Raw genomic sequence first — 27,088 nt, forward strand, 5'->3', positions numbered from 1 at the left:
GAGTTGGGGGGAGAGAGAAGGGAAACTGGATGAAGGGGATCAAAAGGTACAAACCATCAGTTATAAATAAATAAGTACTAGGGATATAATGTACAACATGATGACTGTAGTTAACACTGCTATATGATACATAGGAAAGTTGTTAAGACAATAAATACTAAGAGTTCCCATCACAAGGGAAAAAAACTTTTTTTTCCTTTTTTTTGGCTGCATCACGGAGTTTGTGGTATCTTAGTTCCCCGACCAGGGATCAAACCCAGGCACCGGGAGTGAAACCACCGAGTCCTAACCACTGGACCGTCAGGGAATTCCCAAACTTTTTTTCTTTTATTTTGTATCTATATGAGATGATGGATGTTACTAAACTTATTATGGTAGGTAATCATTTCACGATGTGTGTAAGGCAACTCATTGTGCGGTACACCTTAAACTTACACAGTGCTGTGTGTCAATTATATATCTCAATAAAACTGGAAAAAAATCAAAAAATTTTAAGATAATGAAATAAATACCTGAAGACTCTGGAGCATGAACCAAAGTAGGCAGATTTGGGAAAGGAGTGGGAACTTGAAAGAAGGAACCCATATGGGGTGAGTTTTCCTTTATAGTTTAGCCTGAAATCAGACCACAGTCAAACTATAGCACAGAGCAGTCAAAACTCATAGAGCTTTCTGGCTTGAAAAACCAAAGGACGGGGCTTCCCTGGTGGCGCAGTGGTTGAGAGTCTGCCTGCCAATGCAGGGGACACGGGTTCGAGCCCTGGTCCGGGAAGATCCCACATGCCGCGGAGCAACTAGGCCCATGCACCACAACTACTGAGCCTGCGCGTCTGGAGCTTGTGCTCCACAACAAGAGAGGCCGCGATAGTGAGACGCCCGTGCACCGCGATGAAGAGTGGGCCCCACTCGCCGCAACTAGAGAAAGCCCTCGCACAGACACAAAGACCCAACACAGCCAAAAATAAAATTAATTAATTAATTAACTAAATTTAAAAAAAAACAAAACTCTACAGTGTGAGTTTTTTTAAAAAAAAAAAAAAAACCAAAGGACGGAGCTCATGAGAGCCAGAGAAGTGGAACCTAAAATTGTGAGTTTTCTGCCCAAGTCTATTGCTGACCCCTGAACCACACACATGGGAGGCAAACTTAAGCAGTTTTCAGCAAAGGCTAAAAACTGAACTGATATTTGAGCTGCTACCCACCACAGGAGAGAATAAGTCTACAGTTTCACCAACTTAATTGCCTTGTAATACAAAACAAACAACACTCTTCAGAGAAATACAGTAGAATCCAGAACCTCCACCATGTCTATAATATAATCCAAAATTAATTTACAAAGAAACAGAAAAATGTGACCCATTCTTAAGGGAAAATACAATCAATAGAGGCCATCCTCAAGATGACCTTGATGTTAGAACGACCATACAAGGACTTTAAAGCAGATATTGGGGTTTTAAAAATACTTATAATCATTTTTAAAAAGTAAGAAATTTCAGCAAAGAAATCAAAACTTTAAAAGAAAAAAAGGAAATTCTAGAACTGAAAAATACAATATCTAAAATAAAATTGTACTGGATGGGCTTAATAGCAGAATGGAAGTGACAGAGGGAAGAGTCACTAAATGTGAAGACAGATCAAAAGAAATTATTCAACCAAAAAAACGAAAAAAAATTGGAAACAAAATGAAAAGAGACTCAGAGACCTGTGGGACAATATCGAAATGTCTGAAAAATTACAGGTTTCAGGCAGTTTTTAAAGGACATGTAAAATATGTTCCAATTTTATGAATAACAGTCACTACTATTTGAGTTCTAGTCTCAGCTCCTCACCTGGCTGTTTTAACCTAAGATTGTCAGCTAATCTCTTCAGGGACTCAATGCCCTTCTCCATTTAGTAAGGGCACTGAATAGATTAGTGGTTCTTAAATTTAGCTAATCCTCAGAACCTCCTAGGGAGTTTTTTAGAAATACAGAGCTTACCTCCAGAGTTCATGTTCAGAAGGTGTAATATAAATCAACATTGTAAATTATACTTCAATAAAATTTACCAAAAAAAAGGTGTAATGAGGTGAAACCCAGGTATTTGCATTTTTTTTTTGAAGTTCCCTAGATTATTTCTGATGATAAGCCAAGTTTGAGAATCACTACACTGGATAATACTTGGGGAGGTAGGCAGAGCATGTGACGGGGACTCTTGGTGCTGACAGCTTGTAAATTCTCAAAAGGAATGTCCTCTACAAAGATATACAGAAATATGATATCCACCAAAACCTTGAAATCAAGTCCCTTAAGAAAGGGGCTGCAGTTTATTAATCTTTATTTTTATCACAGGTAAACTTTAAAATGAAAGTTACTCAAGAAAAAGTCCTTGAAAAAAGGATGTTCTATGCCACCTGCTAACAGATTCTTAAGTTTTTAAGTCACAGCATACATATTTCTAAATCTAAAAACAGTAAGAAAAAGTATTCAGCTTTCTGAGAATTATTTGGGTATTCATTCATTCAACAAATATTTACTGGGCAAGTACTACAGGTCCAGCATTGTTCTAGGTGCTGGAGATACAGCAGTGAACTAAAGTGACACAAATCTCTGTCTTTATGAAGCTGATATTCGAGTGATATCAAACCGAGGAAAGTGATATCAAACCAAAGGAGGTACTGCTTCATAGAACATACACACTATCAAAGCAAAGGCTAATTCTTCGAATTAAAGGTTTTTTTATCACAATATTCTTACCTCCAACTCCTCAGGAAGCAATCTGAACTAGTATATTTTTTAAATTGTAACTAATTTATACAAAGCAGGCATAGCTCATTTTACATAACAGTGTCTGTCCCTGAAACACTATGAATAAATAAAAGTTTAGCAAGCTGAATAATTTTAAATACATTCCTTGAGAAAGTAGGGGAGATTTTAGTTCTATCAGGAGAACAGTAGTTATTGCCTCACTTCAGGATGTTCTACTGTGAGTCTTCTGGTAAATATATTTATTTTGGCAATTAATCTAAGAGATATACTGTTCAAGGTAAAAAGACAATTACAAGAAGGTGAATAGTATAAGTGCATAGAAGTGATGAAGGAATGGGTATACCTAGGTTTATGAATGCATACTAAAAAGGAACTCCCTAAAAGATATAAAACTAAATTCTGGGAAGGGCATGCTTAAGATGATGAGGGGGATTTTTTTCACTTTCCTAATTATACATTTCTCCATTGTTTGGATTTTCTAACATAAATATAAACATGTATCACTTCTATGAGCAACAAAAACAATAAAGACATTCCATGGGGCGGCGGTGGGGGGGGGGCAGAGAGGACAGCCTTCTGTAATGTGAACAATTATCCCTAATTATTCTGTTTGGAAATGTGTGTATTGTTGTTTTCTAATATATACCATGGCTTTTCTTAAGACAGGGCACACATGTTCTCCTCTTTTCTTCCATTCCTGTATGTTGCACATACTGGTTGCCTTTCAAATAAACATATTAACTATACTCTTTCCATACCTGATGGAGGAATCATCATCCTACGATCTTGTTCCCAGGGAGGTGAAAGGGACCCAGTGTCAGAAGGTGCTCTATGAGGATCAATTAACCTATCAGAGCTTGATTCTCCTCTTTCATTGGTAATCTGATGGTCCAGAGGATTCCCTGGGCCTCTTGAGCCTAATTAAAGAAGAAAAATACAACTATGTTTTATCTAAAAAAGTATTATAAGATCCATCATCAAATAAAATCCAGACCTTTTTAAAAAGGAAAAACAATCAGATTCCAACAAAGTTTCCCTAAGACACATTAGACTGTAACTCTATCCTACCAAAGCCATTTCTAAGACAAAAAGGCAAAAATAATTTTGTCATGTACATAAACAAACACTTGCCTATAAAATTCATTTTTAAATGTTATCACCATCATTATTTACACATAAAATCAGTGGTTAAACTGAAAATTATAACCACTAAGTCTGAAAAGTAAGAGTAGAAAGTAAATTGCGAAGTAAGAGATTTCTATACCAGATGTAATAATTATAAAATCAGGTTTTTGTCCCTTAAACTAATATGCCAATAGTCAAAAAGAGCATGATGCCTTTAAAACAGTCATCTTAGAGGCTAATATACCTATTTCAATATTTCTGAAACGACTCGAAGTATTTTTTAGAACAACTCTTTTAGAAATGTACTCAGATTAACTTAAGAGCCACTCAAAAAATTGGATCTTAATGTTGTAACATGACTCTCTACTTCTGCCCCAAAATGATTTTAACCAGTCTGATTACAAACTTTATATCTGCCAAATAAATTTGGCTTTAAATGGCTTGTAGCAATTTCTAAATATCAAATTCACCTTCAAAGACAGCTCACAACTCTGAAGGCGAGTCTAAAACAAGAGTTTCAAAAACAACAGCACTGTCGAAATAAACACTTTGAACAAGGTAACACTCATTCGGATAAGAAAAACTGACATGCTAACATTTATAAAGAAGAGGAATCATTTTAAAGTTCCTTTTCTATGACCACAGAAAGAATGGTACCTCAATTAATACCCCATATTCAATTAAAATGAAAACGACAAATATAAAAAAATTTTTAACATTAAATAACAAAATAAATACTTCATCTGTCATTGAGGGGGGAATGAGTTCAAAAAACAGCTTTTTAAAAAAATTGTTTTAATAGAAATCTTTCTAAAATGCTCCCACATTTCAGTACCTCCTTTAAAAGAAGAGACTAAAACTAATATGACCTTTTCATGGTAACTTGTACAAGTAAGTATAACCATTTTTTTTTTAATATGTAGTAATCTTTAAAATTGTCCTATCTACTCTCTTTTGTAGAGTCAGGAGGCCAACTGACTTTTATATCAGAAGGTCAACTTTTCTTTATTCCTTCTAGCATGTTCATCCTTCTAATCAGTTCATTAGAAGAAAAAGGCTGGGAAAGCAGAAAATTAAATCAATGAGAAATGTGTGAGAGTCCATTAAGCTGAGTTTGTCTAGAGTGAAGGACAGATCTTTAAAGGAGACATTCAAAGGCTTTCTCCTGATTGTTTACTTCCAGAGAACAAAGTACAGGCCAAGTGACTACCAGGTGAAAAACTGCAAACATGAAAACGCTAAAGGTTAAGATTTTTCATTCAGTCCAAAAGTTGTATACAACTTACTCTAAAAAGAAATTATTTTCCTATACTCAACCTTATTCAAACATATATCTCATCCAAACTTTCAAAAAAAAAATGATAACAAGAGGAAGGAAAAGAAATGTCATTCTTCTTTGGTGGGTCACAGAAACTTTTAATTCAAGACAACTCTTTTTAAGACCTGCTGATAACTTACCTAAAACTTCTGTAGCTTTTCTAATGAATAGTAAAACACACTTGCAAATGCTAACCACACTGTATCTTGAAAGTAATTTAAAAAGAAAGGAAAGTAATTTAAATAGGAGAGGAGAAATCAAAGGTAATTTTTACTGTTATTCCAAATATTCAATTGACTACAAGCAATCCTTGACTTATGTCATTCAACTTCCAGTGATTCACATTTGCAGTTTTGCCAATTATATACCCTTATCTCTAGGGCACTGTTTTTCAGACTGCTGGCTACAACCCATTGTGGTACATGAAATTAACTTAATCTTAACTAGCATGCTTTTTTAATGAAATGGAATAGAAATGAATAGAAGATATCAGAAAGCATCAAAAATAGTAAGGGCAGTGCTATTTCATGTGACTGGTTTCAATTACATTTATGTTGGTGTGTAATATGACATGATATAAACACAGATTTGGGGCTAAAAACCTAAGACTCTTCATTTTGGAATACATAGGTTTGAATTTTGCTACAAGTCAAGGGAAAATTTTTAAGTAACTTGACAAAGTAAACAAAATATAGTTGAGAGATCAAAGGAGTAAAACTCCAGATGTACAGGTAACATCAGGGTAAGTGCTGATGAGGTAAATGCAGAAAGATCAATAGCTAATGCTTGGGCTTGAAGTGGCTCTGGAAATTCTCAAAAACACATAAGAGGGTAACAAAGCAGACAATTTGGGGTCAGTTTCTCAAAGTATTAACAAATGATTTAGGTCTCTTTTAGGTTCCCATCAAAACTCTGCCTTCAAGACAGCACTTTTGAATTCCTTGTTTTTAGAAGAAAAAAAAAAGGCTCTTTCACTTGCTGATTTTCTACCATGAAAAAGATCATGATAATAAGGTAAAAAAGATTTTTAAAATTCTATATTCCAATAATGTTTCATTAAAATACAATTTTATGCTAGGTTATATTGTGATTATATTTTATATATTCTTTATAAAGTGATATATAGTATAATACAGTTTTTAAGAAGTTAAAATATGATTTTAAAAGATATATATCAAGTCCTTGAACAAAATGTAATCCATTATAACAGTGTTTCTAAGGGAAAAATATATTCAAATTAGATGTCATAGAGCTCCTTTCCAAACAAAAGTAACCCAGAATAAGTGCAAGGAATGCCTGTATTTTGCAAAGGTTTATTTTAAAGATCATTTTAAAGATAAGTTGAGATGAAAATATAAAGTAAGGAAGAAATCTAGAGTAATAAAGATGTTTAAACAATATACCTCTTCCTCCTCCCCCTGGAAGCAAAGGTGAGAGTCTGAGTGGACCCTCCAACAAAGTTGGAGGGGAGAGAAAAGCTCTCATTTCAGGTGAAGGTCGACCCAATGGTGAGGGACCATATGGGGAACGCTCTGGAATAATTAAAACAGCATATTTAAATTCATAGTTTCAATTACCTACACTACAGATTAGAATCCCATTTCAACAATTACCTTCGGGTCATTCTACTGCCAATTTAAGTTTAATCCCTGTCTTAAATACTAACCATGCCTTGGGTTTGGCTGATATGGGATAGAATTAAATATTGAACCCTCTGTTTTTAAAGTCTATCTACCAAATGGACACTTCAGTCAATCAAAACATCATCTTCTTGGTAACTAATACACTTGAATAACCATACAATATTAAGCAAAGGACATCATATTTTAGAGTAATAAGAGGACTTGAGGGGCATGAAGTTTGTTTGGTTTTGTTTTGTTTTTAATGGCAGTATGTTTCCAGATATTTAAGCTGGTGAAGGTTGTAACATGGAAGGGCTCTGTTTAAATCAGGGCCAGATAGGCTGTGTTGGGCCATGAATTACTTGAGAAAAGCTCACATTTTGAAAAGTAGGAATAAAAACCCACAAAATACTCTGAAACATCAGAAATTACTTTTGATTCATCACCAGTAAAAATTCAGTTTACATAAAATAATTCATTAAATAAATCACTTTATCTATAAACCATATAACCAAGAGCTTTATCATTTTACAAACTTCACCATTCCCAAATAATGGTTATACTTCCAAAGATCAAAAATCAACATCAAAAAACAAACAAACTTAAATGCCACCAAAATAACACTTTTCAAAACATGTTAAATTTTATTATGTAGCTTATATAATATTCAAATATAGTTACAACAAAAGATCAAAGCATTATTTACCCTGAGACTTTTTTGCATTAGATTCAGATAAAAATTCCTTCTGTATAATTCCTTCCACTCCAGATTTTGTTCCTATTTGAAATCCATAACAATCTTCTATTTTTTAATGTAGAAATACTTTTATTTTAATGAAACTGGATTCTCAAAAGTGATTTTTATAACTTTTCAACAGTTATTAAAAGGGGAATCTACCTATATAAAAATAAGTTTGTTTTCACTGCCCTAGAAGCTTAATTCCAATTCAACCAAAATTATTTGGAAAAATTTAAACTATTTGGAATAGTATGAGATCATACAGACGCTAACTCATTAATGAATGGACAGAAATATTAAATACATCTTCCAAAGAACTGTTTCTTTTAGGGATAATTAAAGCAATCAAAACTCAGATTATTAAGGTTTTCTCAACTTTTTAATGAATACTTTTAAATAATTTAAAACCAGCTGTTTTAATTCTTATTTTTATAATTCAAGCAAATTCCAAAGAATAGTTAATATATAAACAGTCACAATGCTATTCCATTTAAGCAATCCTTATTCATTCTCCAAAAAAATAATTAATGAGTACCTTACTATGTACCAAGCACTTTGCTTCTCAAGGAGCTCAAGGTACTAAACATACATTATCTTACCAAATGCCACTGAGCAAAGGAGGCAGCCATTATTTACATTATTGCTAGAGAACAAAACTCAGAAAATTGGGAGACCGTGAGAGAACTCAGATTAGAACCCTAGCTCCAAAATCTAAAATATTTATTAGCAGTGTTAATTCACACTAATATAAACTATATATGCAATATATATAAAAATATATGTATTTTAAATGAGGGGTTAAAAAAAAAAAAAACAACTACCTCTGCCAAATGCTGTATTTGGAACATCAAGTGCGTAAGGATCTTTTTCTAAAAGTTCAAATTTAAACTCTGTTTCAGTTAATCTGCAAATAAAGAACAAACATCTCTAAGTTACTCATCCAAGAGAAGCACCCACATTTCAAGAAATTGCCACTATTAAGTACAAGCTACTCTTCACTATCTCAATATCTACACAAGAGAAACAGATCCTTTAAAATTATTCTAACCAAAATACCTTTCCATATCCCCCACTATTTATTTTGGGGTAACAGGTTCCTTTTTGCCTAGTAATAGTGATGTTTTGTTGAGGCTTGGAATTGTTCTGTTTTTTTCTTCAAAAACAGAGTACAAAGAGTACTATATCACAGAATCCAAATTTTAGAAAGATCTTGAAGGGTCCTCCAAGGTCAACCATTTCAAGTCTATTATTTTACAACTAAGGAAAGTGAAGCTAGCAGTTTAAATGATTTATGCAAAATGAAAGTACCAGGATTAAAACACAGGCCTACCAGCTTTGAGTCCCATATGCTTTCCATTATAATGTTATCCATATGATTCCAATCATAACATACAATTGGAATCTGATTAACTCATCCTACTATTTTACTCCTAAATTTTTTATCTGAAAAATATGACATTTTAAAAGAATCTTATTTCTAGTTCTTGACCATCAGATCTGAAATAAAACATTTAATCATTCAGTTTTCACTTGTGAGTAGAAAAGACAAGCAAGAAGACTAAAACTAATACTGGATAATGTTAATAGTACATTCTGTCAAGAAATTATAACACTGTGGGAAGACTTTTACAATCTTCATAGAAAAGCGTTTACTCTTCCCTTCGACTGTACACTGTACCCTTTTATCCTCCTATTCATTTTGTTATTGTAAAGCAATGCCACCCAATGCAATAAAACCAGGGAAAAAGAGAAATAATAAACGTTCTATCCACTTATTCATTAAAAGATGCTAATACTCTGAGAAGTACTACATCAGAGAGATTCATCCTTTCTATCTCCATCTCTGGTAATCTCCCTCTACCTACACTGGTTTAAAAAAAAAAATTTTTTTTTTAAGTTACTTTTTACAAAAGAATCTGTGAAAAGTTACCTTCTGTTAGAGTAACCTCTCCAAGACAAGTGTTTCAAACAAAAATCTAGTAACTCCTAGTAAAACTAATAGATACTTTACCACTAGATATGTTGGGTTCACTGAAAGCTTTCTTGTTCATCCTTATAAAAGTATTAACTAATTACTAAAATGACAACTAAGAATAAAAGTCATAACTAAAGTTTTTAAAGTATTCCCACTAAGATACTTACTTTTGTCTGTTGTGAGCATTTTCTTTCCTTAAATCATTGAGGTTTCTTTCAACAGTTCGAGCTGCCAACTTAAGGAAAATAATATATCTTTAAAAACATTTATGAAAACTTAAAATGAAAGATAAGCATATACAAATATCTCAATAATGGTGTACAAATATCACAGTCACTTAAGTAACTAAGTATCCATTTCAGTAAACTCAATGTAAAAAAATTCTAATTCAGAAAATTATTTAAAAAGGGAATGAGTTTCATATAACCAGAAGACATGAGCCTAAGGCTGCAGTTTAATCATGTACTTGCAAGAAATGCTTTTAGCTAGATGTGAAGTCAAGGATTAGCATTATTTGGTGCTGTAACTATGCAAATAAAATGACAAGAGCAATGTAAGAGGACCCACGCTTAGGAATTGAGACTCAGGATCATTATGCATGGCCACATTGGCTATGGAACAAAGTAACCATCTCTGGAAAGAAATCACTATAATTCTGTGAACCTATAAAGGTCTAAAACAGTTTCACAGCTGGTAAAGGCCATTTTTTTAAATAGCTGAATATAATCAAATCATGCTGCGTGTTTATTAAGTACACAGCACTGTACAGATACATTCCTTTAGTCTTTTACATTTGCTTAGAGACACTTTCATTTAATAAAAATCAGAGTATATATGTTACAGAAAAAAAAGCTTACACTTATACCAAGAACATGCAATGTACCCAAATAGTTGTGGGCAAAATTAAGCTTGTATAGAATACTGCATGTTTCCCAGTTATTCTGTGGACTCTCCAGATTACAAACAGCAGGGTGTGGAACATCAGACCTGCCAGATTAATGCAATCCACTAGAGCAAATGTAAGAATCACAAAAAGGTAGGTAAATTAACTCAGTCTATAACTATAACTTTTTACAAGTAAAAAGAACTATATTATCAAATGTGTTCACTTAAAATGGTGAACTGCACCTGAGAATTGACTTTAACTGGGCAAATATTCACCAAAAATATAGCTTAACCACATTTTAGCACTCAATATCAAAAAGATTCCATGTGTAAATCTTTTTCTGATATATAATTATATAATCAATTTTGTACTAACAAAAAAGAATACTACACCATAACAGTTTTAGTTAACAAAATACCAATTCATTTAACTTTTAATAATGCAGAACTAAAATCATTTCTAAATGTTGTCTATAGTGTAACATATTTACTATTAAGCATATGGCACAAAAAAAATGCATAGTTAAGTCAAAAGTAATTTCTACTCTGATTATAGTATCGTATATATTAAAGATATACCTACAACAGAGAAATATAAAAATAAACTGATGGCAATTATTCATACTTGAAAAGTTTATACCCAAAGGTTAGCAAAAACTGTAATTACAGTGAATAACTGCACTGTATTCCAGAACATTCATATTCAGATATTAAACATTTACAATATGCAAAAAAGATTCTATTAGGAACAGGTGTTACGGAAAATGAAACAGTCCCTATAAGCTTAAATCTGTGGTAAGGACAAATATAAATGACCATAGTACCTGCCACGGGACACAGAAAAGCAAAGTACTATGACAGTTTGAAGGAAGAAAAGATTAAATCTAACAGGATGGAGCAAAGAAATGCTCAACAGAGAAAGTAACATCTGAAATTATGAAATTATTTATAACAGTAAAATAGTGGAAACAAACTAAAAGTTTATAAAATGGGAAAGGTTTATATAAATTATAAAACATTCATAAAAAATATCTATGATACATTAAGAAAGCAGGTTATAAAACATTAATATATGATTTTGTTTTTTTAAACATATATATGTGCTTTATGTCTAAATGTATCAAGAAAAGTATGGAATAAATTAAAGTAATACTGCTGATTACTTCTTTGTACTTTTCTACATGGTATGAACTTTTGTTCAATAAGTATATATTATTTTTATAAAATCTGAAAAATATCTTTTCAATTTGAGACATGAAGGGCATATTTTCTACATGTTTTAATTTAAAGTCAATGTCATTATTTACTAAACAAGAGATTCAATGTATTGAAAAGAAAAAGTACAAGACTTATGAATCTGAAAGGTCAATGTTTCAATTTCCAATCTTCCCTCTCTAATCATGTGACCTTGGGCTGTTTCCTCACCAGTAAGACCTGAATAATAATACCTATTTTACAGAGTTACAGTGTGGACTGAATGAGTAATATATGTAACATGCCTTTAAGTGCAGTGCCTAGAACATAAGAGATATTAATAAACATCAGTTCCTCTCCATCTTTAAAAAATAATTTGCATCTGAGTATTTAGAAAGTGGTGAGGAATGGTGAAGAAGACTAAATTCATTTCCAAGCCCAGCTTATTAATTCAAAAACAAATCTTCACTTGACCACTCAATACAGAAGCATACAAAAATCTCAAAATTGGGAAGGACCTTAACATTCAACACATATAATCTCTCACTCTAAGCTGAAATCTCCATTCCAAGAAACATCCATGCCTAAAAAAAAAATACCTTCCAAGCTTCAGTATAACAACAGTGATAATTTAACAGTTAATATCTACTGAGTGCTTACTATATGTCAGGTACCTGGCTAACAGAATTATCTTATTTAACCATCACAATAACTCTATGAAATAGGTACTAATGATATCTCTGTCTTTAGGTAAGGAAACTGGTGGTAGGTGATAGAGTCAGAATATCAACCAAGACAGGTTGACTCCAGACCCCATATTCACCCACTGTGCAAACTGCTTCCCCTTGAACACTGCAAGGGACAAGTCTTCCACAGGCCAGCTATTAACAATAGTTCTTCATTTTAGAGGGATCATCCTGATCATTAGTCAAAATCTACATGCTTATCACTTCCTCATACAGTTCCTCCCGAGCACTGACATGTCATTTCTCATGATGGTCTTTTTCTTAATGTGTAACAAGTAATTCAACAATGAGAATCAGATACCTGAATTGTATAACTTTTAGAATTAGGAGGGGCTCTAGATTATTACTTAGTACAGTCCCATTGTTTTACAGATGAGTAAACAGGCCCAGAGAATTTTAAGTAATTTGTCCACAAGTAATTAGTTGACAATACAGCGCCTGAAACAAATCCATGAACACTACCTCACCTCCCCCAAAGAGTATAAGCTCCTTGCAAAGAAGCAATGTGCTGAAAGCAGAGAAGGAAAGGTCAGATTTTGTGAATAACTTTATCATAACAAAGTATGTTCATAAGGAACACAATTTCACTACTGGTGAAATTAAAAGAAACTGATTTCTTTAAACACCACCTTTTTTCTCAGTTTTAAAAGTGTACTTTTTACACTGCTCATTTAAATTAGGAAAAAGAACAATTTGATGAAAAAGCCTAAGAAAATTTAATACTTACCCAATTATCATGTGCTTTTTTCTCATGAGAAATAATCTGAAAAAGAAAGTCATTAAAATAGTACTGATAACTATTTTTTTCAGTAAAAAACATTCACACTTACCACTATGATTTAGTACGCAACTCATAAACTCAAAAATAACTCAAGCATCTCTAAAAGTCAGCAAGTAACATTTTAAAGCAAATTTTCATATACATATGATCTACTCTATTATACTTTTAAACAAAAACTGAATGTAAAGACAACTAAAATTTTTGTCTAGTAACATTTCTATTTTACACAATTATCAATTACAATAGGAGGTGCCAATTAAGAGACAACTAGCCAGACTAAATATAAGCCCCCAATGCTGATATATGTTTATTTATTTATGCAATCCAAATTCCCAAATCAGCAGCAGTTCAAATGGCAACTTTAAACAATATCTCTTGTTTCAGAATCTCTGCCTCCCTAGAAATGTTCCACAGCCATGTGCAAAACCTCAAGAGAGTAACTATACTCCTGCATCAAAACAGATACCAATTCAAACAAATCACAACTGTTTTAAGTCACACACACACACACACACACACACACGCACATACCTGTCCTTGATAAGAATGAATGGTTCTCTCCAATTCTTCTTCTAGATCTTTGGCTCGCTTTCTATAAAGAACAAATAATCATTCTACTATTAACATATACTAAGAAATGATAGAACACACTATCCCTACTGAAAATATTAATTAAAACACCTAGAATGCTTTGTTTCATGTAACTCTAGAACTCCACATGTTAATCATCTTTACGAGGTTCTAAAGTATATTTTTTCCTGATATAATTTCAATATTAATTAAGCTTTAGGAGTACTACTACTTGGGTTTACCTAAATCAAGATCATGAAAAGATTTAGATGGTATACTGGCTCATTTTTATTTTTAAGAAGCATAGTATTGGGAGATTTATTCAGACTTCATATAATCTTAATAGAACTCCAGGAAATTAATGATCTGTAAGAAATAAATTGTTATTTATTACCTTTATAAGACTAAAAAGACAATTCCTTCTTTTGGATAAAATTCAAGCTTACTCTTCCCAATGTAAAATGAAGTATCACAACTATTTGGAATACTGCTGAATCTTGCCACTTATTTTCTCTGGGTTTTTATTATATTATTTTACCTTAGCTCAGTGAGGATTGAGCTAAGGTAAAAACTAGACTTATGGTCTTATAAACACTTCTTCATAACTTTAATTAAGGCTTACTCTCCTTTTGGTGGCATATTTCTCAAATTGATTAACATTATATACATTCTTCCCCATGTGAACCAAAGAGGAAAGACCTTAAAATTAATCACATTCATAAAGTTCTTAACATTAACATAAAATAGGATCGTTCATATTCAAATCCAACTAATGTGAGAGATTTAAAATCGCACACACTGAAAGAAAAACTTTTCCTTTTTATATTTTCTGTATAATCGCATAATAGCAAGACATCTAACTGAAAAATAATGAAACAAAAATATGTGGGGTTTTTTTTGGTTGCTTTATTATTTTTTCTGGTATTGGGCTTTTGGATACCCTTCCCACCTCAAAAGAAAGGGGTAAAATATATTCAATACCTATAGGTCTCCAGCTCTTCAGCTGCATGGCTGATCTTTTCATCTGCTTTGGAAAGTTTCTCCTCTTTCTCTAACCGGTAGTTTTCCTCTGCTGTTAACTTCCTTAAAACAAAAAGTGTTTTATTTCTTTTACTATATGTCATAAAATAATCAATAATCAATTACTGCTTCCCATAAAGCAATCTGCAAATACCAGTAAAAACATCACATGCAAGAAAAAAAAAATGTACCTGAGTGTGGAATTTAATATTATAAACTCAAATTGTAAAGCACCTTGTCTAATACAGTACTAGTAATATAGAAGTTTCAAGAGTTTTCCATAAGAATTTATCACAGAAATAAGATTATCAAAGGTAAATATTAATAAAAAATATTATGACTCTATATTAGTTACCAAGCTTTCTAGTATAAAGAAGTATTACATTTATTAGACAAGAAGTCACCAACTAATGAACTATGTTTCAATAATTTTTAAATTGGTTGTTAGTTGTTAAAATAGTGATTGGGTTTCCAGGCCAGGACACAACGCACATGCACACACACACACACACACACACACAAATGAACCCAAAGTAAATAAAATTTAGTAATAGTAGTCCAACTTACTACTTCTACTTAACAATAATAACTAATTTAATGTGCCCTTGAGTATGTGCCAGAAATTCTTCTTTCACCTCTATATATATTATTTAATTATCACAATAGCTCTACAAGAAGGGTACTGTTTACAAAAAGAAAAATGAAGCCCAGAGAAACTAAATAACTAGACCAAGGCATACAGTCAGCAGTTAGTGACTCCATTATACTACATTACCCATGTTGTTTCACACGGTATCATTAATAACACTGGTCCCTCAAGATATACTTGTTGAAGGCCACAGGAAAACACATTTGGAGTCCTACCTGTGGATGCCTCACCTTTTTCATGAGCTTTGGGGAAGAACATGACAAACCACTGAAGAAATTCTACATGTCAACAATAAGTGTTTTATATTCCACACACTACATTACCTATTGCTTAGGAAGCACTCCCCAAGTCAATCGTTTCACAGGTGTTATAAGAAAATAAAAGTCATCTCCTTAGGAAAAGCATGAAAGTGTAGTGGGCTTGGAGGTGGAAGAGAGGTGTGTTCTTACTGTATAGACTGCATGATTAAAAATGGCCAGAAATTCTTTGACACCCCTCCAGTTGAGAGGTAAAGTCTATGAACCCTCCTCTTGAATTTGGATGGGCTCATTAACGATGGAAATTAGAACTGAAAACATTTCCAACTAATGAATGAAATCGCAATGTGAACAACACACATACAGCTAGGATTTCTGCTCAGCTTCCCATTCTTGCTTTGAGTATCTACAGAGAACACCTTTTTTCTTTGAAAGTTTAAACATTACTCAATAAATTTCTATAATCAAACATATATTTTTTTGCTCAAAAGATACACCCAAAAGTATTCCTTTCACCTCAAATAGTCCCTAACTGTTATGTCCAAAGTTTACTCACAGTATCTTTCATCCTAACCTAAAAAGAAGGACTCATTCCTAGGTTTACTGACAGAAAGCATGAGGCTACCCTCATGGTAGCTCTTCCATTTAGTCAAGTTTATGTCCCTTTTATGCCTGGAGCACTCCCAAGTGGCCCAGAAGTCCATGATGAATACAAAGGTTTTAAATTCTGAATTGAATCCAAAGCATGATTGAAGTACACAGCTTGGTAGTCAAAGAGCCTAACAAATCACCTAGCATCCTGATGTCAGTGAAGTTTTAATATTCTCTACCAGTTTCCGAACACATACAATAGAATCTCATTATTCCCGCTAGTTACGGTCTACAAAGTCACCACAAATTCTAAATTAGCAAATACTGCTCCTAGGGGAAATACAGGGGTAGATTCCTATGAGCTCTGATCACAGCATTTTTATCATTAATACATAACCCTGTTGTATGTGTTTCTGGTTAAAGACACCTTATTTAATATATATTGCTTATTCATAACAAGGAACTCATGGCCCACAGCATTATAACTCATGCCTGAACAAAGCTTATCTGCACGTGTATTTTCTCTAGAAGGCGCACCGCTGCCTTCCTGCACTTAGCAACGCTAGACAGCACTTCAGTACTACACTTGGGGGCCATTTTAAACAGCTAAATCACCAAAAAAAAAAAAAAAAAAAAATTAAGATGTGGCCCTAAATAAAGAACACTTGTTTACAGAATGAGAGCTGAAACAAGAAGGCAGAGTTCTTGTTCGACCTCAACTGGGAACATGCACACTGGGCAATTCAAATTTTCTGCCATTCTGTGCAAGTCTGCAAATGACCACTAAAGCTTTGCAAGTACTGATTTTTTTTTTAAGATTTTTTTATATACATTTATTTATTTTTGGCTGTGCTGGGTCTTCATTGCTGCGCGTGGGCTTTCTCTAGGTGCAGCGAGCGGGGGCTACTCTTTTGCTGCAGTGCACAGGCTTCTCATTGCGGTGGCTTCTCTTGTTGCAGAGCACGGGCTCTAGGCGCGCAGGCTTCAGTAGTTGCAGCACATGGGCTCAGCAGTTGTGGCTCGCGGGCTCTAGAGTGCAGGCTCAGTAGTTGTGACGCACGGGCATAGCTGCTCCGCGGCATGTGGGATCTTCCCGGCCCAGGGCTTGAACCCGTGTCCCCTGCACTGGCAGGAGGATTCTTAACCGCTGTGCCACCAGGGAAGGCCCACAAACATTGATTTTGGGTTACAAATAAATTTTCACAAGTAGGTGAATTTACAAATACAGAATCTACGAACAATGAGGATCAACTGTAAAAACTTCCATTAAGTTATAAAGAGGCTTGAAAGTCTGTTACATTTTATTTCCTTTAATGACAAAAAAAACATGTGATATAGTGTTATTTGGAAATCTGGTGTCTCCAGATATTTTATTTCCTTTAATGATGAAAATCATGTGATATAGTGGTATTTGAAAATCTGGTGTCTCCAGATAGGTATCTCAAGGGTCTTCTGTGCATCTATGCATTCAAGCATCAGCATACACACACACACACACAATCTTTCACTACAATATATAAAAGCACTAAACATATTTATTCATATATTCAACAAATACTTATTGAATAACTACCATGTGCATAGTTTCAGGCACTGGGAATACAGAAGAGAAGAGAATGAAGTAATTATCTCATGGAGTTTACATTTAATGTGGGGAAGATGTAAAAAAAAAAAAAAATCAATCATCAGAGGACAATGAAGAAAAATAAAGCAAGATACAAGATAAGGGGATAGGAAGAGACAGATATTATTTTAGTTACAGTAGCCAGGGAAAGATTCTTTGAGGTAACATCTGAACCTAGACTCAAATGAAATGAAGGATTGAACCTTGCACAGGGGAATAACCACTCCAGGCAGAAGGAACAAGTGCAAAAGGCCCTGAGCTACAGATGTGCTTGGCATGCTAAAGATCATCAAAAAGGCCAGCATGGCTGGAAGATAGTGAGGGAAAAAGAAAATGAATAAGCTAAAATTAAAGAGGTAGCCACAGGCCAGATCTTAGAGGGTCTTGGAGGCCATGATAAAAGTTGTGGATTAAATTCTGAGTGTGATGTGCAGGCACTTGGAATTTCCAAGCAAGAGAGTGACAATACCCATAATTTATGTTTTAGAGGGCTATGCTACTGAAAACACATGCAGGAAGTTAAGAGTGGAAAGATGGAGACCACTCATGAGGCTACTGCAATAAACCAGGTACTAACAGATGATGGCTGGGATCAGAATAGTAGTGTGGGAGGTGGTGGAAAGTGGTCAGATTCAAGACATAGGAAAGCTCACAGAATCTGACAATTGACTGAATGAAAGAGAGAAGGCAAGGATGGCTTAAGCAGCTGCCCTGAACAATTCAGCAAATGACATTGCCTTTTACTGAGACAAGGAACACTTGGGCTGCAGCAATTTACACAGGGGAGAGGAATCAGCTTTATATATATCCGAGATGGAATTAATGGATAGTTCAATTAGTAAGATGTCCACCCAGATTCCCAGACCTAGCTTGCAATATTGGTAAGTTTAATTAGCAATAATTTGCTGACTATTTATTAGAAGTTAAAGAGGATTTTGTGAAGCAGCCTGGAAAAGTCTACTATCATTTATATTTTCTTCCTTGAAGAAAAATGTGTGAAAATCAAATAACTTTCTTAAAAATAAACTGATGAAAAGCAACCCAGTCATAAATTGAGAACTGTGAATAATCACATAAGCTGCATATGCAACATTTTTAAGCTACTTTACTTCCCACTCAGTGGAGTTACCAACATAATTTTTATTACCTGTGAAGTGTCATTTCATTTTCTTGATACAGTTCAGTGATTACTTTAAGTTTCTGCTGAAGTTTTTGAGTGTCACTTTCAAACTGTGTATTTTCTGACTGTAAAGATGCTTGTTCAGTCTGGAGATTTTTAATACACTCTACAGAAAAAGTTTTTAAATCACAATTAAAGGAGCAAATATTCTGAGTTGCACAGTAACATTTCATAAAAATAAAAATTACCAAAAGTAATTAATAAACTAAATTCTTTGCAACAGAAAATCTATAAGGTATTTTGTTCACCTAAACACCTTTTAACATTTTAAAGAGCTATATAAATTATTATAAATTTTTTAATTATTTAAAGATTTCCTTTAAAAAAAATTTCCTGAAACCTTCAATATTCTAATTCTAGCATCTAATTTTCAGTCTAGGAGACAAAAGCCACTAAAATTCTCAAAGTTTTGGTGATGAGGGTTTTGAAGGCAAATATTTTAGTTCAATATTTTCCATGAAACTACTTCCACATGATGAATAATGCATGTTTTTTATCTAGTAAAAACTTTATCCATTAATACTTAACTTCAACCCAGCCTCTTTTTAAGCCAAAATTTTGATATGTGTTATAAATCAAGCCAGAAATTTGGATCTTCTGATAACAAATGCTCCAAAGTCTTGCTAGCTTAAACCATATCAAGACTGGAAAGAAAAATACCAACTTTAGCTTTGTTTCAACCTAAAAGAATTATCTATGGAACTAAAATTAACAATTCTAATTAATTATGAGTATTTTATAATTAGTGCAACCACTGTTTTTAAAACCTTATTGCTCTTCCAACATAACGTAATTCATCTCCTCTAAGACTGAGGTGATATCTCCCCAAAAATGTGTATGAATCACCACTATACCATATATCTTAAAACAAGGCAAAACACTCTGACTAAAGAGGGCAGTTTCAAAATCATACTAACAAGCATTAAAATTTTATTAATTACATGTAATAGTATATAATTATTCTAAAACATCTATTAATTAAAGATACACACCAAAATGTTAGTTTAAGTAAATACCTTAACATTAATGATTAAATGTGCAGGAAATGTCCACATCTGTCTTTCCACAGAAATTTTGAAATCTATATCAGTTAAAAAGTCTGTTGACCTACGCTTTAAGCCACTGCCACTGTTAAGTCTTAACAATTCTTAACAAGTCATTGTTAAGTCATTTAACTGACATTAATGTTGGATATTATCTCTATTAAAATTGGATCATCCCTATTTTTTTAAAAAAAAATTAAACCAACAGTTAAATCTTCATTATATTTTTGTACTTCTACCTTAACTATTTTGTTTCAAATCCTCTGCATCTTAAAAGAGGACTGTAAATGATTACCCAAAAAGGCAAGATGAGAGGAGAAACAGTTTAGAAGAGAACTTTCCTGTTATGAATAGAAGATCAATTATAGAGATTTATCTTTCATGACCCATCAAAAAAAAGAAAGATTTGGAAGAAGCATACAAAGTCTCCAAATACTACTTTTAGAAAATAATAATTTGCCAAGAAATTTTATTAAGTGATGCGGTAACTGGTGAGCAAATTCCTTGCTATTCTAGCACTTACTACAGTTCCTCACTGAGAGCCTGTTAATGTACTAAAATATGGCTTCCTTGAAAGCAGGCTCCATATCTTTTCCTCCTGTAAATCTCCCATGGCTTTTAGCACTATGCTTTACATATAGCAAAACTTTATTTTTAAGTTAATATTAATATTTTTCAAAATCCAAAAATAATCCAACTACCAGTATCGTGTGAATAGGGCAATGATAATTTTTTAAATAATCTGTATCTCTGGTGGTTCAACCTTTTCAAAAAGTGTCTTATTATAAATACAGTTCACTTATTTTAGAAATTTTTGAAAATACAGATAAGTACAAAGAAAATAGAAATCTGTCCCATATTCAAAGAGAATCATGGTTGACATTTGAGAATGTCCTTCCATTATTTTTTTATGCTAACAGTTACAGTGAATTTTTTTTTTTTTTTTACAAAATGGAATGTTACTTATATCAACTTTAAAAAATTTCAAACATAACTAACTGCATTTGCTTACTTTAGGAAAAAAACACTATCAGCTAAAATAAATTAAAATCTTTTCAATAAAAAAAAACTTCAGTTCTACAGGTCTAACATCATTCCTGTATGTGCTAATATAGTATACATGTACATTAAAGGAAAAAACTATTCTGTAAAAAGATCTGTAAAATACAGTAGTACCACTACTAAAAATCAATTTTGCAGTTAACAAAGATTTTTTTTAACATCTTTATTGGAGTATAATTGCTTTACAATGTTGTTAGTTTCTACCGTATAACAAAGTGAATCAGCTATACGTACACATATATCACCATATCCCCTCCCTCTTGCATCTCCCTCCCACCCTCCCTATTCCAGCCCTCTATTAACATTTTTAATTTGCTACTTTTTAACAACTAAAACCATACCACACATATGACACTGAAATTCAAAGGTAAGTACAGTTTTACATGTTTATTTAAATAATGCCATTAATTTTATATAAATATGGAGAAAATGATATGGCTTTACCAACAATAAAACCTCATGACTAACTTTTCACAGATAACCGACAAAAGTAGAAGTAAAAAAAAAATCAAATTGTATCTCCCCATAATTGATTCAATTAATGTACCATTCTCTATAAGATGTATTTATTTAGAAAAACTTTATAAGTATGTAGATTACCTACCTGTAAGCTCTTCTTTTGTTTTATCAACTTCCGATAATTGAGTGTAAATTTGGTTTCTTTCTCCTTCTAGGGTTTTTAAAGAAGCTCTTAACTTCAAAGAATGGGAGAAGGAGAAGGAAGAAAAGCAACATTAATCAATTATACGAAAAAAACAAAAAAATTTCAATACACCATCCCAATCCCTTGAAGCTCTTTTACACTCTGATGAAATTATTGCCTAGACTACACAAACCAACAATGTAGCTTCCATCCTGGAAAGTTAGCAAAGTCATCAATAGTTGTAAATCCCCAAACAGGAACAGAGAAGATCAGTGACAGATGCTTGAATAGTGGCTATTTGCTTTCAGCATGTAAGATTTTTTTTTCGTTTTTTGTCTTTTTGGGGGTTTTTTTCCCCCTGCAGTGGAAGCTTTGGCGTCTTAATGACTGGACCGCCAGGGAAGTCCCAGCACATAAGTTTTGATTAAAGCAACCTTCAAACTACATTACCAAGACTTCACATAGATCAATAAAGATCAGGATACCACTACTAGGATGAAAAAGGTTAGGAATAAACCACAAGAAAATGAATCTAATACCTACTTCTCAAAATAAGATATTAGGCAATAGGGGATCAGAAAATACTGAGACCAGAGGATGAAGAATGCACAAAGAGGGAAGTATGGGAGAATATATAGTAAACATTCTTAATATATTCCTTATCCAAAGAAATGAGTGTACACCTTGAAAAATTTTATGATAAATTCTAAAAATTAACAATATTAATTTTATAATAACAACAGTTACTATAAAAAAGAAAAAAGCAATTGAAGAAAATTCTGATCACTTCTAAAAATTCTATCACTTCATGGTAACTATAAAATGGACTTTTAAAACAGTTACTAGGACATATGGATGTTTATTTCTTTCTCTATATTCTTTATATTTTTGTAGTAATGCAAACCTTAGCAGCATGAATCAGTTTCGTCAAAGCTCCTTTTGGTTGATTATCTATAGTGAAAAACAAAAACAAAATAATAAATTGAGAAAACAGTGCAATGCCACAACAGACATTCAAATGATTTTATTAGTTCACTCAACTAGAGCCTTATAATCCCTCTTCTTGCTACAATAAAGAATTTAATATACGGCAAAACAGCCTCGAACCTGCTCCCAGGAAGCTAAACTAAAAAAGCACTGGAAGTACCACAGTATCATCTAACAGGGTTCTTCACCACTAACTCCAAGAACAGAGTTATAACAGGGATTTGGTATTCACCTAAATCCAGCCCACAGTCTCAATTATTCTTAGAATCCTTCAGCATACAAAATATGAGTGGAATTATACTCCAAATTAAAATAACATTAAAAAAGCATGAGTTTTCTCATTAGAAAAAGAATTATTTCTTACAAGGTAAAGCAGAAGTGAAAAAGTATAAACAGAACTATACGTATTTGCTTTGAAATGTACTTTTCTTCCAACACATTAATGCTATCATCAAAGAAAATCTTTTAAAAAAATCACACCTTCTCCTTAATATTCGTTAATTATACGGGGGATGGAGGGAGAGAAAAGAGAAAGGGCACAAAAGTCAGAAGAACTATCATTGGGGGAAACTGGATGAAGATACATGAGACTTCCCTGTACTGCTTTTACAACTTTCTGTGAGTCTATAATTATGTCAAAACAAGATGTTCTTTTTTTAAGTTAAAGGAATTGGTTTGAAAATACACTAAGTGGCTATAGTGAACCTAACTTTTGCTGAGTTTCCAGACTGCAACCAGCAATGGCAATAAGAATTTGGGATGGCCAAGATTCAAGTACTGTAAACATCTGAACCATCTAAAAAAAAGGTACCCTGAGGCATTCATTTATATAACACTCGTTTTTCAAACTACTCACCCATCCATTTGATCAGCTTACAGTACAGGGAAAAACAGGCATGGAAATGATTATGATGCAATGTGAAAAGTGCTGTAATGTACAACATATAAAAAGAACAGAGAGGAGGAAGACTGAAGGTCTGTCTGAGGGGCTGAAAAAAGATTTTCTGAAAAGGTGCTATCCCAGCCAAAACAACCATAAGGGACAGTGAGAGACAGACAGAATATTACACAAGTATATAAAGAACATGGTGCACATGGGGAACTAAAAGGAAATACAAGAGCCAGTCATCGTTTTCGGTAAAAGAGGGTAAGTCATAACTTAATACCTAAGTGCGCACCATTCCCTGAATCACTCTTCATTTCCAATTCCAAGTTATCATCATCTGTTATGTCTTCTCCAAGCACAGCAGCCCAGTCTTTCATCTTTTGTAAGCGCTCAGTCAGAGACTTGACATTTAGCAAAGGGGGAAAAAAAGAGAGAGGGTAATACCTTATGCTAACAGCTTTACAACTTCTGAATGCATAGTTGTAGTCTAAAAATCAATCCACATAGATGACGGTACAGGAGCTCTTATTCTCCACCTGGCATAAAATATGTAAACACTCTCAAAAACTAACATTTATTTACTATTGAACTCTGCAAGTTAAAAATCAAAACTGGTTATTCCTAAATCAAATACAATACTTGATAATGCCCCATTTTTGCTAAAAGTATCACATGACTATAAAGTAACAAAACATCTCTTACGTGATGTTTCTCACTTGCCATAGTAAGAGTGGTCATTAATATGAGAGTCAATTTTGTGTGAAGTCAAACAAATTCTCAAGTGAGGCACGTGATATATGAAAAAAAATCAGATTTCGCAGATTCAATTTATTCAAGTAAACAACTAGCTGAGGAGCTCAACTGACATAATGAAAAGGAAATTATAAAAGAGAATCTGAATTGGAACATTAGAGGTTTTCCAACAGTACTTTTTTGAATTTTCTTAAATAAAGGAAGATTTTCTTACACCATAGAGAATAAAATAGACTGTCCCATGTATTTCTGTGGAAGGACCCACCTAAAAAAACCCATCCTGCTCTACAATTTCCACCCTTCGATCTCCTCCCTCTTGAGTTCCAGGCACAAATATCATGGCCTACAACTTTGAGTAGAGCTTGAGATTAGCATCTCATTCTTGTTCTGTTAGGAAGAGTCCCAAGTTCTTTAGCAGAGTAAGTTTAGGGGAAAAAAAATAAAACAATATGCCAAATTATGAATACAAATCCTAAAGATGGAATATTAAAAACATCCTTAGTAGCAACGTAAATAGCATAAATGTATAGCTTTCAAGATGAAAACATCCACTTCACTGGGCAGATTACAGAATGTTAATTATACAGCTTATTACTTAGTATTTACACTTGAGTATCTGTTTGCAGCTTGAAAGTATAAGATTTAAAAGGGTAGGCACAGGGAGATCAGCTTGGTGCTTTGTGACCACCTAGAGGGGTGGGATAGGGAGGATGGGAGGGAGATGCAAGAGGAAGGAGATATGGGGATATATGTATATGTATAGCTGATTCACTTATAAAGCAGAAACTAACACACCATTGTAAAGCAACTGTACTCCAATAAAGATGTTAATAAATAAATAAATAAATAAAATAAAAGGGTAGGCAGGAAAAAGTGGTAGGAGGGAGAGACGGGGCGTAGGAAAAAAAAATCAACAAATCCGAATAGTAATATCAACTATTTTATTCCTATTGGAGTCAAATTTCAATTAGATTTACTTAAAGTATTCCTCTCTGTAAAAGTACATATATCTGTTAATCTAGTATTAAAGACATTCAGCCAATACACATAACTTCATTTGTCCAGTTTATAAAATTCTTTCCAACCTCTTCTTATCAACAAAAAAAGATGGCAATCTTAAGATAAAAGGTAAAATCCAATATCCTTTGTCTTTCTTCATTAAATACCTAAGCTAAAATACAGAGGAGAGAAGAAAAAAGGACACAGGGACTATAGATGTATATATACTACAAATCTACAAGTCTTCAAGGAACATTAGGCAGCAAGGATAACAACCCTGGTACAAATTGGAATGTATGCCCAAAAGTACACTTCCTCAAATTTGGCCAAATAAATTATCAAAATAAAAGCTGCTAAAAACAAAAATTTTCTAATTTCAGAAATTAGTATAAAATTCTAGCTTAACTCAGTCACTAAACCAGCAGGGTCATTTACCTTAATCTGATTTTCTTTATCACATAGAACTTGTTCCACATGTACTTTGGAGTCTTCGAATGTTATTTTCTGTTTATTAAGTTCATTCATTTGTTCTCTCCATTCTTCAGCTTCTTGTAAAAGCTAAAATTCAAACCCCAAATAAAAAGAAAAGCAACTCATATTATCTCATCATACTTATGTGTAGGTACACTTATTTATATATCTAAGGTGTATCATTAATAGAACCGCACAAAAAGGAAAAGTACCTCATATTATCTTATCATACGTAGGTGTAGATGCACTTATTTATATACCTAGGTGTACCACTGATAAACATACAACACAACGTGTTACTGAGAAGGGAGAGAGAAAGGGAGGGGGGGAAGGAGAGAGGAAGGAAAGGAGGAGTGGAATGAGGAAAGAAGGGAAGGAAGGAAAGAGGGAAGGAAGGAAGGGCTCCTGTTTTCAAAGAACTTTCAAAACAGGGGTAAAGCAAAATAACAGACACTTAAACATTCTTCAACTGATTTACATAATAAACTTATATCAAATAAAAAGCTTTCTGAGACAAACATATTTGTTAGATTTGGCCATTCCTTACCATTCCTTATATCCCATATAACATGCCATACCTTACTTGTATTAAAATTTACTTTTTTTAATCATGTGCCATTCTGTGGTTAACTAATCTTCAGAAATACCATTAATCTAGAACAGATCAAATTCTGCACAAATAATCTTTTACTGTATATACTTTTACAGGAAAGACTTTCTCAACATGAATAAAAGATAAAGATTGTTATAAAAGATAAACTTAACAACATAGTGCTTAAAAGCTTTGCAAATCAAAAAATAACAAAAATAAAATTTAAAAACAAGCAAGTAACAAGAACGAAATTCTTATATATACCAAAGGGTTAATAACCTTAACATGCAAAGAGCTCTTAGAAGTCATTAAGAAAAATAGGCGCCCCCCCCAAAAAAAATACAATCAGTAAGCAATTTACAAAAGAATCGGCCCATATATATATATATGAAAAAAAAAAAAAGGCCAATTTTATTTAGTCTTTAAAACTCTATTTTGGGGCTTCCCTGGTGGTGCAGTGGTTGAGAATCTGCCTGCCAATGCAGGGGACACAGCTTCGAGCCCAGGTCTGGGAAGATCCCACATGCCGCAGAGCAACTGAGCCAGTGAGCCACAATTACTGAGCCTGCACGTCTGGAGCCTGTGCTCCACAACACTAGAGGCCGCGATAGTGAGAGGTCCACGCACCGC

General features: G+C 33.2%; 1 protein-coding gene across 19 annotated transcripts in view; it reads right to left on the reverse strand.

Moving 5' to 3' along the window:
* Positions 1-27,088, reverse strand: part of MIA2 (MIA SH3 domain ER export factor 2) — a 107,422-nt gene that overhangs the window by 16,871 nt on the left and 63,463 nt on the right. For 15 of the 19 annotated variants that reach the window (XM_082452046.1, XM_082452056.1, XM_082452060.1 and 12 more), the window contains 12 exons: positions 25,831-25,953; positions 23,924-24,044; positions 22,675-22,721; positions 21,732-21,822; positions 18,990-19,128; positions 14,683-14,784; positions 13,663-13,723; positions 13,078-13,113; positions 9,693-9,760; positions 8,372-8,454; positions 6,593-6,721; positions 3,505-3,663 (listed from right to left, as the gene is read on the reverse strand). In XM_082452046.1, the coding sequence (XP_082308172.1) occupies positions 3,505-3,663; positions 6,593-6,721; positions 8,372-8,454; positions 9,693-9,760; positions 13,078-13,113; positions 13,663-13,723; positions 14,683-14,784; positions 18,990-19,128; positions 21,732-21,822; positions 22,675-22,721; positions 23,924-24,044; positions 25,831-25,953 (1,159 nt within the window). The remainder of the gene's footprint in view (positions 1-3,504; positions 3,664-6,592; positions 6,722-8,371; positions 8,455-9,692; positions 9,761-13,077; positions 13,114-13,662; positions 13,724-14,682; positions 14,785-18,989; positions 19,129-21,731; positions 21,823-22,674; positions 22,722-23,923; positions 24,045-25,830; positions 25,954-27,088) is intronic. The other 4 variants (XM_082452058.1, XM_082452059.1, XM_082452055.1 and 1 more) reach the window with 1 other exon arrangement.

This window comes from Balaenoptera physalus, assembly GCF_965194825.1.
Source record: "Balaenoptera physalus genome assembly, chromosome: 2".
Classification (NCBI taxonomy): Eukaryota; Metazoa; Chordata; class Mammalia; order Artiodactyla; family Balaenopteridae; genus Balaenoptera; species Balaenoptera physalus.